General features: G+C 34.1%; 1 protein-coding gene across 2 annotated transcripts in view; it reads right to left on the bottom strand.

Moving 5' to 3' along the window:
• The window catches only part of STIM2 (stromal interaction molecule 2), a 182,743-nt gene that overhangs the window by 62,550 nt on the left and 102,499 nt on the right, over window positions 1-17,694 (bottom strand). For both annotated transcript variants that reach the window (XM_036900554.2, XM_036900555.2), the window contains exon 3: window positions 11,664-11,778. In XM_036900554.2, the coding sequence (XP_036756449.2) occupies window positions 11,664-11,778 (115 nt within the window). The remainder of the gene's footprint in view (window positions 1-11,663; window positions 11,779-17,694) is intronic.

Genomic DNA, 17,694 nt, shown 5'->3' with positions numbered 1-17,694 from the left:
ATCATTTTTAGTAAGGCAAAATACATATAACATAAACCTTAATATCTTAACCATTTTATAAATGTACAGTTCAATGGTATTAAGTATTCACATTACTGTTCAACCATCACCACCTTCCAACTCCAGAACTGTCTTCATTTCATAAAATTAAAACTCTACCCATTAAACATTAGCTCCCCATTCTCCTCCTGTAGCTCGTGGCAACCACTATTCTACTTTCTGTCTCTCTCATTTTGACTACTAAGTACTTAATTTAAATGAAATCATACACTATCCATTAGTGACTGGCTTATTTAACTTAGCATAATGTCCCCCAAGTTCAACCATGTTGTAACATGTCAGAATTTCCTTTCTTTAAAGGCTGAATACTATTCCATTGTATGCTTATCCACTTATCTGTTGATAGACATTTGGACTATTTCCACTTAAGTCTTTTTTAAGACTTACGTGGATGTGCATGTAACTCAATTCCCCATACCAATGTTTAAATTCATTTCTTGAAGGTTAATGATTTTCTTCTTACCAAATATACTGGCCTTTTCCTACTACATTGTACTTCTCTCTATCAGAACTGCTAAGTCACTTTTCATCTCTCCTATCACTCCCACTGAAAAAATAAATGACTTACAAATGTTCACATAATGTGAAGAAAACAAAACAAAGATATCAATGGATCAGGGAAATAAAATAAAACTGAGAGAATACACAAAATATACATGAAATCCTCACTAACAGCTATAAAAAGTAGACAAGGTTACAAAATCAGTCACAGGGTTTTACAAAATAAGACAAATCTCTCCTCACGAGTACATCTACTCTTACTACAGAGACCTAAAAGAATGTTCTTCATGAGGGCTCTTGCCAGATACTTTGCAAGTGGACTATGCCCTCAACTACACAACCATTCATCACTTTCTAAAAGCTCTACTCTCTAGACTCTCAAGACACTTCTTCTGGATTGTTCCTTCCTATGAATTTGATGGCCATTACTTATTTCTTTAGCTAACCCATTGTTTTTGCCTCATAAGAAGTATTACTAAGAAGCTTTTCTCTTTCCTTTTCCTGCTCGTAGTGAACTCTCAAATCATACGACTTTACTTATTATACCTTTATATGAGTGACCCCAACTTTATATTGTTTAATTTTGTTTTAGAACATAGCCCTTAAACAGCGATAAGCTCCTAGTGATGAACACCTGTTTTATAATTTTATACTTCCTTTTTAGCTGATCACATGAAGAGAAAAAAAAATTGATGATGAAAGCAAAGACTTAATTTCCTTCAATGGGATTGTTATTTGCTGTTTCATTTTGTCAATCTGATCCAGACTCTTAGTTTTAAACTAGTAACTTAAGTAAGCAGCTGATTTTAAACATTCTGAATTAAAAGTATCTAAATGGTCCACCATTTTCAACATCCTGGAATAATTTACACTGATGCAAAGAGAATGAGAAGACTGGCCATATGTTAGAAGAAGGTATTAAGAACCTCTAATTGAAAAGCACCTTAATCAGATGAGAAAGTCAGACAATAAGCCTTATTTATACTAAATTTATGTATACTTTTAACACTAAACACTTAATTTATACAAGTGTTCTATATGGATAGAGTAACCCATTCAGAGTGAAGACATTTTTACGTATGAGACATGTAATACATACTATGTGATTAATAATGTTTTTAATCATTCTCTCTGAGCCACATTTATACATGCAAAACAACATATATATTACATATAATACACACACACACACACACACATATGCACCACAAGTACAGGAATGCTTAGTTTTTAGAAATAAGCCATGTTCATATTCAAGCTGAAATGGTTATTTAATATCTTTGAAATTTTAATTTTTACTGTAATTTGCATTATTTCTATTACAGTTGCTTCTAAATAGTTAAGTAACATTCAATTGAATTTTAAAAGACCCAAGTAAGCATAAGGCTCATTCGAAAAGAAAAAAGTGTTTGTGGAACTGACCATCTTTGAAGAGAATATTATTATCAATAAACAAGCTCCTTATCTGAAAGAGCAGAGATAATTTATTCCACCTAATATGCAATTTAATATAGTGAATCCTGCAATAACATACATTTGAACACCCAGAACAATAACCAGAGTCCCTCCTACCCATTCTTTTCCTAAACAAGGATTGGTAAAGCAAAGTTTAACACACATCCTTATGGAACTGATTCCCAATTGTTGGGGAAATGGAGGAAAGAGTAAGATGTTCAAGAAAGCCTGCTGTTTTCTAGACAGTCCATCATATGAAAAGTGGACAGCCCTCATTTTTACCTGCTGCAAAAGGTTCTGTTACTGTATTCCAAACTTGAGGTATCCCTTAAGTCTGTGACTATAGCAGAGGAGAAATGTAGAATTCAGGTGTATAGAAAACGATAATAAGGCAAATTCAAATTTTAGAATAGTATGTTCTTATTTTTTAAAATCACATGATGAATTACATACTGGAACATTTTTTATGTGAGAAAAAAATAAGGCTCACAACATATCTATTTCATGTGCTCCCACAGCATAGAAATTGCCAAATTTTCTAGAGCCCAAAGTACAGAGACAGTTGATAGGTGGTTGGTCTCTGCACCCTATTCTGAGGTTGAGGTGGGCTTTGTTTCAGAATAAAATCAAAAAAGATCTGTAAAAGGAAAAAAGAGCTGTCTCAAAAGTCAAGTATCTTCCATATATTAAAAAGGCATAATTAATCTTAGCAAATCAGCATATGCAATAGCCCTAAATCTCTGAAAGCTAAGTATCCTGAAGTAAAAATAGAAGAGTGACAACATAAAAGAGAAAAATAGCAAAAAAGACAACTAATATAATAAATAGCAAAATAGTTGACTCTGATGATTAGATATGAAATGATGGGCACAGAGAATGAAATGATAACAAAGGATGGTAATTAGGAAAGATTGGCAACTTATTGTGAGTGCTCTGAACTCAGATAATTTTATAATAAAAAGAAAACAATTTGATTATAAAGGAATAGAGGACACACTTTTACACGAAGTACAAAAATCAATTCTGATTAATACAGAACAGTGTTTTTTACAAACCAATCAAGTAATACTTACACTACTCTTCTAGCAAAAACCCATGTGAAGCACACTTTAAAAGTTGATTGATGGAGTAAATGAGCAATATGTCTGTACATACAAGAAACTTTGATTACAGAAGACTGTCGTTAATGATACAAATAATGACATTTGTCATTCTGAAACTACACTTTATCTCAAGAAAAGACCTCTCCTATACACCACTTTCTGTGGACAATGAAAACCCAGTAGCTTAAGATACAAAAAGGCTAAGTACTATACATGAACAACAAAAGACAAATTAGCAGCTTCTCCTAGAACTAAAAGTATCAGATGAAAGTTGAAAAGCGTTAAAAACCTGAATTAATGAAATAGCAAAAGCATTTGAAGCATGTTAAGAGCCTTGTGTTTTTAAAATATGCTCTATTAATTACAAATATCCTGAAAGCTATAAATCCAGCCGAGGGCCTCCCAGTGAAGGAGTGACAAGGGATGAAAAGTAAACAATCCTTAATGCAAATAACTCCTCTGGATTTATCTGACCTCTGCAGGCAGACCGACATACTTCTTATTCTATTATCCCAAAGTGCCTACTACGTATCTGATTACAGATTATATCACATTTGCATCCATTAATTACTTTTTAATAGTAATTAGTAAATAAGTAACTTGTAAATATAGGTAGGTCACAGGGAAGGCAGTATAGCACAGAGAAGACAAGTAATGACTATAGCATCTTACTACACTGATGGACAGGGATTGCAATGGGGTCAGGGGAGACCCGATAATATGTGTGATGTTGAAACCACAATGTTGTTTATGTGAAACCTTCATAAGATTGTATATCAATGATACCTTATTTTAAAAAGTAACTTGTATAATAGCTAATACTTAATGCAATGATAAAAATGGTAAAATACACTACCTTCCATACATAGAGTAAATATTGCTAACCAATAATTTCTGTAATAATATCCTTCTTTAGTAGTGAAGCCAAACACAGAGCAAGCTTCCTAATACAGTGCTCCAGACAACCACTATCAATGGCTAAACACTGCTATGTGAGTAGAATCTTACTTGCCACTTACAACAGCTCATCAGGTTTAAACATCAATACTCTCTAGGCTGGTCTCTCTGTCTGACTATTTTCTACTATACTCCAACTCAAATGCTGCTTCCAGTAATCAGCCTCTAGGTGTCCTCCACATGTGTCAGGTTCACATCTATCTTACAAAAAAAAAAAAAAAAATGAGCACTTGCTATATGTGAGGCACTGTTTTAAGCACTTTGTATGTGCAAATTCATTTTATCCTTAACAATTTTGTGGCAGATGACTTTTACCATTTAATGGATGATGAAACTAAGATACAAAAAGGCTAAGTACTATACATGAACAACAAAAGACAAATATTAAACAAATATTAAAAAGATTTATTGTTATCCCACACTAAAAAAATATATAATTTATAAATTGTGCTTATTTGAGGGATTTAGAATTTAAGTCTAGAATTACACTTACTCATTTATTAATTTTAATATGCTAACTTGTGTATCTCTAACGTTCTCTTTCCTAGGAAAATTTTCTTTCAAAAGTTTGCTTAAGAGTTATCTCCGTAACAAAGACTTCCCCATAACAAATCTGTCCACTGTCTTAAGCTCCCATTATACTACCACTTACCTAGTGTTTAATCAAGCCTTCTTGTATTGCAATTAACATTGCATCTGGGCACATGTACCAATATTGCAAACTCCTCAAGGAGAAAGGCCTTACCTATTAATTCCTTGTCTCCTACCAAAATGACTGCTGTGCATGCTGTAAATATATAAATTTGTATATTGTATTGATGTATTCCACAAAGATAATGCTTCCTTATCATCTTGCAAGGTCTACATCTCGAGTTACTCTTCTGATAAGTCTAACCAATATGCACAGATCCTTTTACTTTTTTTTTTTCATTCCAGTCTCATTGTAACTAATAGCTGGAATGGTTTGGGTTAACTTCAAAAAGCTGGTAGATTTTATCAACATTTACAGATCCACTTATACTTTTCCACCCAGATGAAAATCCCTGGCTCTTTATGAAGGAAGTATTTATAATCCTCTTAGCTTTTAGAAATTTGCCATCCATAGTCAGGATTTTTTTTTACTTAATCTTTTATGTAACGTTTACATTTGTGCTTTTTCTAAACAGAAAAAAAATACTATTGGTCATTTCTCTCTATAGTTAGGATTTATAGACACTTGAAAACAACTATTACTAAAGGCCTATATCACTTTTCTCTCAGACAATTTCAGGACCTTTAAATTTCTAGACTCCATCCAAAAATTAAACCTTTTGCAAAATTTCCAAATGTCTATTCAATGTGTAAAGCCCAAAATTATACACTAACCTTAAGTAAGGCAAGATTTGTACTGAACAGGATGGAAAGATTACCTCATGGTTGTCACATGTTGTAAAAACTATTTAACCCAATGAGTTATCATTTTTAAAAACAGTGCATTACTTAATCAGTTTTTTATCTACTATGGTCCCTAAATCTTAAACAGAATAGTTTTCTATGTACATTTTCCTTCACTAGGTATTTGGCTACCATTTAATTGTATTCGGTATTCTAACAACTTATCCAGTTCATCAAAATCTATCTGAAATCTAACACTAATTTTTAAAATGATTTTTGTCTGCATTGGACTGTTGCCATGTGCAAGTGACCAGGCATTCTCTACACAGACAAGAGAGTACACTCAAGTACCGCTGAAACTTTTCTGAATGAGATCAGGATCAATTTCTGTATAATACAACTTTACTTTTCCCCAGATGACAACACTTCATAAAGACCGTAGGTAAAGTTCACCCTCCAGAGAATTATACACTATGATGGTAGCCTAATATATCTGTTTATTTTGTTTACATTATGAGACTAAATCTAAAACCTTACAAAGCTTTAAATACAGCTAACACTTCAGTTTATTCAGCAGTATTATGAAGATCAGTCAACATATAAGTGCCTACTAGGTGTTGCTGGGAATTATCCTAGGCACTTTTACTACATCACTCATTGATGTCACACAAAAATTGCATAAGTGAATTTTAAAATGTGCCTGGTGTCTTAATGTTCATAAATAGAAGGGCCAGGATTTAAATTTGTATAGTTTGAAAGCCCACAGACTTCCTATAGTATCCCATCTCCACTTCCACTGCTAGCAAATTTTCAGGTAACTGAATAAGGAACCATGAAGGGGCTACTATTCATGATCTACCTCATCTCCTTCCACAACTCTTGGTCAACCCTCACAGTCTATCACAAACACTGCCTCCTGTTTATAATTCTTCAGAGTTAATTACTCTCTCTGGTGGGATCTCCATATCCTAAACTTACTTCTATTATTGTACATATCACTTGTTTACTTTGTCTTTCCTACTCAGCTATTTACTCTTTATAGCCTGAGATATGCTTTACTCATCTTTAGTACCAGGTGCCAAGGGAACCCGTGTCTGCTTAGCACGGCAAGATACAACCCTTTTCCTCTACATGTGCTTCTGTAATATGAATTAGTTATTATAACTGGTAAACAGAGATCGTATCAATATAAAAGTCGTATCACTTCACATGTAGCTTTCCCTCACATGTTGTCATTTACATGGCCAAAAAACAGCAAATGGATACAAAATATACAGAATGCCAAAGCAAGAAGCTATGAGCACGATGTCCACTCACACTCCTTCCCCTTAGCTCAATTTGGCCCCAGCCTATCTCTGCAATGCTTACTGCTCAGTCTCACCTTCAAGCACGTTGCCCTTGTCTTCATAATTTAGCAACCTCAACCATACCTAATACTTCTTCCCATTAAGTTATCTTTACTTATTTTTTAAAGGTAAAGTCCTATATCTACTATAGTATTTACTGACTAGGAATTTAACGCATCTTTTTAACTTGTGCTAGTATTTTTATTAGTGCTGTTAGTGTTCTGGTTACAAAGGTGTATAGGTTTTGAGTATGTTGCTTCAACCCCTTTTATTCCCCATAAACTCTATGATTTTTTAAGTTCATAACTTAACAAAATTATATAGTTTTCCAGGAATGCATATATTTCATTACAACAGAAATGCCCATACTCAATGTTTTTGATGAACTGAATTACTGAGTATCCAGTGCTCAACAGGCATTAGACATTCCTTGACTCAATAAATATTGACTGATTATCAGTTATTTTAAATAAGGCACTGCTCTAGGCATGAGAAACAAAACAATGATGGGCAAAATATGACTACGAATGTGTGTGCATGTATGTACCTATTCATATTCAACAAAACAACCCTGAATTATATGTTTTTAATGGCACCTTCTAATCTCTACATCAATAATTTCCAAACTTTTTCAGAAGAATAAGTTTTTGTTTCCCAAGAGAAGTCTTAAACAGAAACAAAATATACTAGATAAAAGCAGAATCCTGCTCATTTAGCATACTCTGTCCCCATGAAGCAGAGTAAAAGGGGTCAAGAGTGCCCAATGGTAAGGGTAAAGGGGATGGAGAGTGTGGTTTGCAATTTTTAAGAAGTGGTGGGGGTTGACCTCACTGAGAGAACAGCTCTGACACAGACTTTAATAAAAGAGGTAAGGGAGTTAAGTCATGAGGACATCTGCATTCCTGCAGTTGTGGTAGAGCAAGGAGTCCAGCTGGGACAGAGCACAAAGACAGAGAGGAACAAGACAGAAGAGGAAGAGAAGAGAGCAGATCATGCACAGACTTACAGATTTCTGTAAAAATGTTGACTTTCACTCTGAGCCATTGTAGGGTATTGAGCAGATCTGATTTACATTTTAAATAAATGACTAAGTGAAGAAGAGACTAGAGCAGAGCACAAGTATACACAGGGAGACCATCATGCAGCTACTGCAATTACCCAAGCAAAAGATGGGGGCTACACCAGGCTGGTAGCTCAGCAGATACTGATAAGTGGTTAAATCTTTGTTCCTTCATTCAAGCACAGTTAAGTGGGCTCCCTCAGCTTATTACATTTTCAAAATCTAAAATAAGGTAGTAGCAACAGTTTCTATAATGGCTCCCCAATTCCTTTAGTAATGTCCACATACTGAGATATTTCCTATATGGCATACTTTACTTTATTGTGCTTTGCTTTATTAGGCTTCACAGATGTTGCATTTTTTACAAATTGGAAGTTTGTGGCAACCCTGTGTTGAGCAAGTCTATCAGCACCATTTTTCCAACAGCATTTGCTCACTTCACGTCTCCATGTCACATTTTGATAATTCTCACAATAAATCAAACTTTTTCATTATTATTATATTTGTCATGGTGATCTGTGATCAGTGATCTTTTGGTTTACTACTGTAATTATTTTGGGGCTCCATAAACTGTGGCCCATATAGGAAAGCAAACCTAATAGATAAATGTTGTGTGTTCTCTGACTGTTCCATTAACTGGTTGTTCCCCTGTCTCTCTGTCTCTCCTTGGGCCTCCCGTTTCTCTGAGACATGAGAATACAGAAGTTAGACCGATTAATAACCCAACAACGGACTCTTAAATGTTCAACTGAAAGGAATAGTTGCACATCTCTCACTTTCAATTAAAAGCTAGAAATGATAAAGCTTAGAAAGGAAGGCATGGTGAAAGCTAAGATAGGCCTCTTGTGCCAAACAGTCAAAATGTGAATGCAAAGAAAAACTTCTTGAAGGAAATTAAAAGCATTACTGCAGTAAACACATGAATGACAAGTAAAACAGCCTTACTGCTGATATGGAAAAAGTTTTAGTGATCTGGATAAAAAAATCAAACAAACCACACACCCTTAAGCTAAAGCCTAATCCAGAGCAAGTTCCTAACTCTCCTCAATTTTTGAAGGTTGAGAGAGGTGAGGAAGCTACAGAAGTTTGAAACTAGCAGAGATTGGTTCATAAGTTTTAAAGAAGCCACCTCCACAATTTACAAGTGCAGGTGGAGTAGCAAGTGTTGATGCAGAAGCTGTGGCAAGATATCCAGAAGATCTAGCTAAGATAATTTATGAAGGTGAACACATTAAACAACAGATTTTCACTGCAGATGAAACAGCCTTCTATTGGAAGAAGAAGCCATCTAGGACTAACATAGCTAGAAAGGAAAAGTCCATGCCTGGCTTCAAAGCTTCAAAGAACAGACTGACTCTCTTATTAGGGGCTAATACAGCTGGTGAATTTAAGGTGAAGCCAGTGCTCATCTGCCATTCTGAAAATTGTAGGGCCCTTAAGATCTACCCAAAATGTACTCTGCCTTGTGCTGTATAAATGCAACAAAAAAGCCTGTATGACAGCACAGCTCTTTACAACATGGTTTACTAAATATTTTAAGCCCGCTCTTGAGACGTACTGCTCAGAAGCAAAGATTCCTTTCCAAATATGACTGCTAAATGACAGTGCATCTGGTCACCCAAGAGCTCTGATGGAAATGTATAATGAGATTAATGTTGTTTTCATACCTGCTAACACATTCATTATGCAGCCCATGGAGCAAGGAGTAATTCTTGCTTTCAAGTCTTATTATTTAAGAAATGTACTTTGTAAGGCTACAGCTGCCATAGATAATGATTCCTCTAATGGATCTCGGCAAAATAAATTGAAACCTTCTAGAAAGGATTCACCATTCTAGATGCCATTAAGAACACTTGAAGTTCATGGGAAGAAGTCAAAATAGCAATATTAACAGGCATTGGGAAGAAACTGATTCCAACCCTCACAGATAACTTTGAGGGGTATAAGACTTCAGAGTAGGAGGTAACTGCAGATGTGGTGGAAACAGCAAGAGAACTCGAATTAAAAGAGAGGGGAGGAGCTGAAGATCTGACTGAATTGCTATAATCTATTATAAAACTTCTAATGGATAAGAAGTTGTTTCTTATAGATGAACAAAGAAACTGGATTTGGGGGATGGAGTCTACTCTTGGTGAAGATGGTGTGAAGACTACTGAAATGACAACAAAGGTTTCTGAATACTCCATAAATTTAGGTAATGAAGCAGCAGCAGGACTTGAGAAGACTGACCCCAATTTGGGAAGAAGTTATACTGTGGGTAAAAGGCTGTATTACACAGCATCTCATGCTACAAACAAATGTTTCATGAAAAGAAGACTGAATCAATGCAGCAATCTTCACTGTTGTCTTATTTTAAGAAATTGCCACAGCCACCTCAACCTTCAGCAACCACCATGCTGACTAGTCAGCAGCCATCAACATATAGGCAGGACCCTCCACCAGAAAAAGATTATGACTCCCTGAAAGCTCAGATGACAGTTAGCATTTTTTAGCAATAAACAATTTTTAATTAAGGTATCTACATTGTTTTTTAAACATAATGCTAGTGCATACTTAATAGAGTACAATGTAGTATAAACATAACTTTTACATGCACTGGGACTTGCTTTATTGCGATACTTGCTTCATTCCAGTGGTCTGGAAATAAACCTACAGTATCTCCAAGGTATGCCTGTAAACAGATTACATCTTACTGAATTTTCCACCATTTTAGCACTTTCTCCCATGAAACTTACACTCATTTATTCCTATTCCTACCCAAATTCATATTACTTAAAAATGGTATGAAGAGGGGAAATGGAGAGGCAGATTTTTAAAGTCTATGTATCTTTAATTAAAGTCAGTGACAACTTTTTTGCTTCTTTCTTTTTGTTCTTCCCAGTGTATTTCTACGGATGCACTTTTAAAAAGTAAAAAAAAAAAAAAAAAGAATGTGAACAACCTATCAAATCTCCTACATTAATAAAAATACTGAGCATTGTAGGATAGTTTCCTGTATTTTCCCATTTCCAAATGTTACCATTGACAGTCTAGTAAACTTTATTATTTCTTTATAGTCCTACTTGGTTATCTGTGTCAGCTTCCTTTTAACTTCATTATTCACACTTTCAGAGAAAAATATGCACTACAACATAACTGACTTCAAAAAATTGACTTTGATAAAAATATTTGAAAAAAGCATTTTGATTGACTCTGTTACTCAAAAATAGTATCAATAATAAGTCTAATGACCTTTTTTTTTCCAACGTAACTTTCTAGTACTAGGGATCAGATTGAGGTTTTAGTTCATATATTTTTCCTGCCCTAAAACAATTACTATCTCATGGACAGAAGAAAAGTAATAAAGAAATAAAATACAAATTATACAACTTCATCATGTAACTATTAGAAGACTTCATAAAGGGTTTATTTAAGGAAAAGCTTAAAAGTTCTGTGCCTCTCTCAAGACTTTAGGAATTGTTCTCCATAAGTAAAAAGAAAACTTTGGGATCCATATGTTAATTTGATAAATCTTACAATAATACCATTTAACAGCTCAATAAATGCTCTGAAAGTGTGAGCTCTCAAACATGCATTATCTTTTTTTACTCTAGTATAAGGTATCAAATTAACGAAAACAGGCTGACCCTTAATGAATCCTAAGAAAGATAAAAATTTTTCAAATCAAAATGCAAAAATTATTTACTAAAATATAAATATCCTCACAAAAATTTTATTTTGATTTTTTTTGGAAAATCATATGCAATTTAGAGAGCTAAGTACAGCAGAAGGGCAGGTGAGGGATCCAGATCACTAAAACAGTCTTACCTTCAGATGTTTTCCATCGTTTCCATAAATCCTCAACAGTTATATGTTTATCTTCTCTGTGCAGATGGCTGTGCTTATTAGTAGCATCTTTATATTTCATATCTTCTCTGATAAACTATAAAAGAGAAAACACTAAATTAAATATTGTTAAATTCACTACTATAATCTCTATAAACAAAGAAAAAAATCTGAAATCCAGTGGGTGGCCATTTTCAGATAACTGGTACATTTTTGGTATTTTTACACTCACATTTTCATATATATTTGTAAAACTTATAATGGAATATCTTCACTACTAATCACAACAACAGCAATAGAGTGAAAGTACTTATTTAATGTTCATTATTTACCAGGTACTAGTCTACATTAATAATCAGTATTTCTTTTTATCTATACACATACACACTCACATACAGTGAGAGCAGCCATTTAATCCATGACAGTTCTGTAACAAAGTACTATGTATCCCCATCTTATAGATGAAAAAACAAAGGCCCAAAGAGGCTAAGTAAATTGTCCAACACTGAAAAAATAACCAACAGCAGAGCTGAGATTCCAACTCAAGCAGTTTGGTTATGCTCAATAGCATTAATATACTGTCTCAGTATTATACATTTTTACCAAATACTTAAAGAAGGGTGTTTCCAAACACAATAAATACTAACCTCAATTACTGCATCTTATTTCTATATTCTCCTACCTTTTAAATTACTACTTACACTTGGCAGGCATTCAATTACAGTGTTTAGACTAAAACATTTTACAAAACTGAAGTAGCTCTTCTATTAATCTCACTTTAAAGTATATATAGAGAGAGAGAGAAAGCACTAGAAGTTTTCTTGCTAAAAACTAACCTGCTTGGTATTACTTCTTTATATAAAATTCTGCAATTTCTCTTCACTGTCTACCAAATAAAAAGCAAAGTTCTTTTTATGGCTTACATTCAATTTCCCAATCCTTATTTCTTGATACTTTTCCCATATAAACTTATTACTCTGATTATATGAAACTAATACTTTTCCAATTATTATGCTTTTTCTACCTCAGTATTTCTGACTTTTCTTCTTTTGATATTGTTTTCCATGGTATCTTTATTGATTTTTTTCTGATTCCAAAAATGTAAGATTATTTCAGGAATTCGTAATACAGAAAGCAGAAATTCCCTATACCCCTAAACCCAGAGGTATATTTTTCTGACTTTTATATACCAACAATGAACATAATCTTCAAACAAAAGACCACTTTTCTTTTGAGTACAGTTGTTCTCTACTGAAACAAGAAAATATTAGAGGCCATACAATATGAAAAATCATTTCACTTTTCTAGCTTCAATAACCTTGGGTGTGAAACAAAGAAAGTAAGTTTTAATATCAATACTGTTCAACATGTGGTCAGCCGACTGATGTCAGTCCGCAAAACTGATAACCAGTTCCCAATATGTATACAAACGTAGAGTAGCCACCTAGAAACCTTTATAACAATTAGTGTTTTCCCAGAATCTGACCCAAGCATGTGATAAAGGTACTTACCATGTAGACCCTGTCCATAATGAACAGGAAATGAAAAATTCATCAGAAATGAAGTTCTGATCCTTCATAGATAATTCAAAAAGTACCAATCTAGAAATTCTATTGTAGTACTTAAAAATTCTATTGTTCTAAGTAGTGCTTTTTTTTCTAAATGCCCTGTATAAAAATTATTTTTAAAAGAGCCAGCCTCATTGCCTTAGTTCCTCCTATTTCATTTCCTATTGTTTATTTTCCTATTTCTGCCTACTCCTCCTGCTCTTCCTGACTGATACTTTCAGAATCCAGTACATATATCTAGAAAAGTTACTGCCACTGAGATGCTCAAAACTGCCCCTAACTTAGGAAGGGTTCAAGAGTTAGGGAGAAATTCTAGGTTGAAAAACATGGTGGTAGACAGAGCAGGTAGGAAGCATGTTTTAGAAATGGTCCAATCAGTTGGAACAAATAGCAACTGCTTGTGTTTGTGACAATTAAAAAAAAAAAATGCCCTAGGAAATTCTCTTCACACATGAACACAAAGAACATCAGAAGTAAAGTTCTGTAGCTTCAGGATCAGTGTATTACAGAAAATAAAGCTAATTTCCCTATACAGACTAGGTGCAGCATTCTAGCTACTAAACTATTTTAGAAAACCTGGAATGAGTATATAGACATCTGACAAAATATATGCTTAAGCAAAATAAAATAATTACAAAATCAAAAAAGACCATTTTAAAAAAGAACTTATGACTATATAGCTTACTTGGTATAAAAGAATGACCGGGCTCCAAAGAAAACAACTTCTCAGATTCAAAAAGACATATACATCCCTATGTTATTCACAGCCTATTTACAATAGCCAAGATATGGAAACCAACTAAGTGTCCATCAACAGATGAATGGATAAAGAAGATGTGGTACACATACATAATGGAATACTACTCAGCCCTAAGAAAGAAACAAATCCTACCATTTGCAACAACACGGATGGAGCTAGAAGGTATTAAGCTCAGTGAAATAAATCAGGCAGAGAAAGATAAATACCAAATGATTTCCCTCATTTGTGGAGTATAACAATGAAGCAAAACTGAATGAACAAATAGCAGCAGACTCACAGACTCCAAGAAAGGACTAGCAGTTACCAAAGGGGAGGGGTGGGGGAGGATGGGTAGGGTGGGAGAGAGAAGGGGATTGTGGGGTATCATGATTAGTGCACAAGGTGTGTATGGGGTCACGGGGAAGACAGCATAGCAAAGAGAAGACAAGCAGGGACTCTGTGGCATCTTACTACTCTGATGGACAGGGACTGCAATGGGGTATGGGGGGGACTCGATAATAAGGGTGAATGTAGTAACCACATTGTTTTTCTTGTGAAACCTTCATAAGAGTGTATATTTATGATATCTTAATAAAAAAATTAAATTAAAAAAAAAATATATATATATATATTGACAAGGAGAAAAAAAAAAGAACTACTGGGCTGCTAAAAGTTGGGTGAAAACTGAATAAATACATTGAATTATATTTTCCCTAAAATTATCATTCAAAAATATATACTTGCTTTAAAACATGACCCTAAGATGACCCAATTCATAACAAACCACATAGAATATTCTGTATCTCTTGTATCTTCAACATTTTGATTGAAAAATATGACTAAAAAATACTACAATTACTTAAGTTGAAATTAAACTGGAAAATGTTTAACTGAATCAAATACACTAAGAAATCATCAGCTTCCATTAAACCCTCTTCCCAGTATCTTATAGAAGAGCAAACCATTCTGACTATTCAAACTTTCTGAAAACTTCACAGAAAACTATAAATTTTAGAAATGAGGCAGGCCACTAGAGAAATTTTAAAAACAGTCACCAATAACTGAAAATACATAAGCAAATGATAAAAACTTCTTATTCACTGTAATCTGTGAATTAAGAAACCTGAAGATAGAATCTATGAACTAAGAAATCTGAGACTAGGATCTGAAATTCTAGGAAGTAAATCTTCAAATAATGTACGGCAAATAATGTAGAGTTCCTTGGTAAACATATCCAGTTATGCAATCCTTTACTATAGGAAAGCCTGAATTGACAATACAAATAAAGGCATGCCCAATAAATAAATGATTACTGGATACTCTTTTAAAAGTGTTCAACCAGATTATTCTTTTAAATAAATTTTGTAGTACCACTGAAGAATGTACATATCTAATTTCAGGAAGTAAGCTTTTAAATGATGAGCTAATTTCAGTTACTTGTACTATATTATTTTATATTCTGTATTTGGGCTTTTTTTTATGATACTGCTTTAATAAAATCTGATACATGTTATTATAGATATATTTAGGGGCTTTTTTCAGCCTATATATACCTTTTTCCTGGAGAACTATCTACCAACATTAGTGTAGATCCTTGAATGAATCCAGTCAACACTCCCTCAACCTATTACCCATTGCCACAGTTTATGTGATCAAAGGATGAATACTTGACCCAGAAGAAACTAATTCAGAGCCTCAAACTACCAATATGACAGGATTCTATTTTATAAGAAACTGTAACTGACACTATGAAAAGTTGGGTCACTTGACCATGGCTCTGGATTTTTAAGGTGATAAAGACACTGGCATTGAAGGTACTATTTTATGAGCTGTCAAGATAAGCCAGGCGGTAAGGAAAGCAGAGGAGCTAATACGCAGAGAGAGAAAATCATGAAAGAAAACAGAAAGAAATGGCAACAGGAACTGCCTCAGTTCTTGACTGACTTTCTAGTTTCAGTTACTCAGGAGGCTGGGTCTACACAGTTCTTGTCCTGATTTCTATGATATAACAATAATAAATCTGTCTTCCCTCTTTTATTTTTAAATATACAATTTTATGACCTTAATACCCAATGAGAGGTGATTTATCATCACAGTTATTAAGTGCTCAGACTCTGGAGTATATTCAAAATCTGATTCCACTACTTAAATTCTCTTTAGCCTCATATTTCTCCTCTGTACAATGGGGAAAATAAAATTATCAAACATATGTGGTTATGAAGATTAAATTTAAAATGCAAACAGAGCATAAAAGTGTGAGACAATACAAATGTTTTGAATAGTTTTTATATACCAACGTTGTTATTGCTTATGAAGTTTAAAACCTGAATAAATGAGTTTCATCCTTATTATATTGTTAAGTTTAATACCTATTTTTTAAAATATCAGACATTTATAAAGCTAAGATTGCCCAATGTTCTTATATTACCATTTCAGATATTCTAAACAAAATACATAACATGAAGTTGGAGAGAAAACCCAAAACCTTTTCACTAAAAATGTAAGCTGAGATTATCCCAAATGACACCTGTCATCAAAACAACAGTGTCCAAGGTCTGCTATGTGAGTCAGTTCAAGCAGATGGGTTCCTTGAAAAAGACTGCACTGTCTTCCTGTCTTGAAAATAATACTAAAACAGCTTAGTATAAAGTCTCAGAAGAAAAGTTGCGTAAGAAAGGAACTATTGTTCCTCTCATTTTTAAAGATGAGAAAGCTCAGGCTAAGGGAAGGTTAACATTTTTTTTTTCTATTTCATATGGCTATGTAGCTAACCTAATACTGGAAGTCAAATTTTAAAGAATTCTAAAGCTTAAATTCTTCACAACCATCCTAACCTAGATGTTCTATAAAAAATGCATTGATTGACCCACTTCTAGGAATTTACCCTAAGAATGCAGCAGCCCAGTTTGAAAAAGACATTTGCACCCCTATGTTTATCGCAGCACTATTTACAATAGCCAAGAAATGGAAGCAATCTAAGTGTCCATCAGTAGATGAATGGATAAAGAAGATGTGGTACATATACACAATGGAATATTATTCAGCCATAAGAAGAAAACAAATCCTACCATTTGCAACAACATGGATGGAGCTAGAGGGTATTATGCTCAGTGAAATAAGCCAGGCAGAGAAAGACACGTACCAAATGATTTCAGTCATCTGTGGAGTATAAGAACAAAGGAAAAACTGAAGGGACAAAACAGCAGCAGAATCACAGAACACAAGAAAGGACTAACAGTTACCAAAGGGAAAGGTACTGGGGAGGATGGGTGGGAAGGGAGGGAGAAGAGGGGGGAAGAAGAAAGGGGGCCTTACAATTAGCATGTATAATGTGGGGGGGCACAGGGAGGGCTGTGCAACACAGGGAAGACAAGTAGTGATTCTACAGCATCTTATTATGCTGATGGACAGTGACTGTAATGGGGTTTGTGGGGGGGACTTGGTGAAGGGGGTAGTCTAGTAAACATAATGTTCCTCATGTGATTGTAGATTAATGATACCAAAATAAAAAGAAAGTTTTTTAATGCATTGATTGACAAACTCTTGGAAATGATGGCATGGTAATAAAGCATGAATTGTCCATATTTCTCTCATCATCCCAAAACTGTTATATCAAACAGCACAGTGGCTGACAGTGAAGACTTGGTCTCTAGACCACACAGATATGTAAATCTGCAATTTGTTATACAACCTTACTAAGTTATTT

Source organism: Manis pentadactyla, chromosome 5 (genome assembly GCF_030020395.1).
Source record: "Manis pentadactyla isolate mManPen7 chromosome 5, mManPen7.hap1, whole genome shotgun sequence".
Taxonomy (NCBI): domain Eukaryota; kingdom Metazoa; phylum Chordata; class Mammalia; order Pholidota; family Manidae; genus Manis; species Manis pentadactyla.
This window is presented reverse-complemented; position numbering and strand designations above follow the sequence as displayed.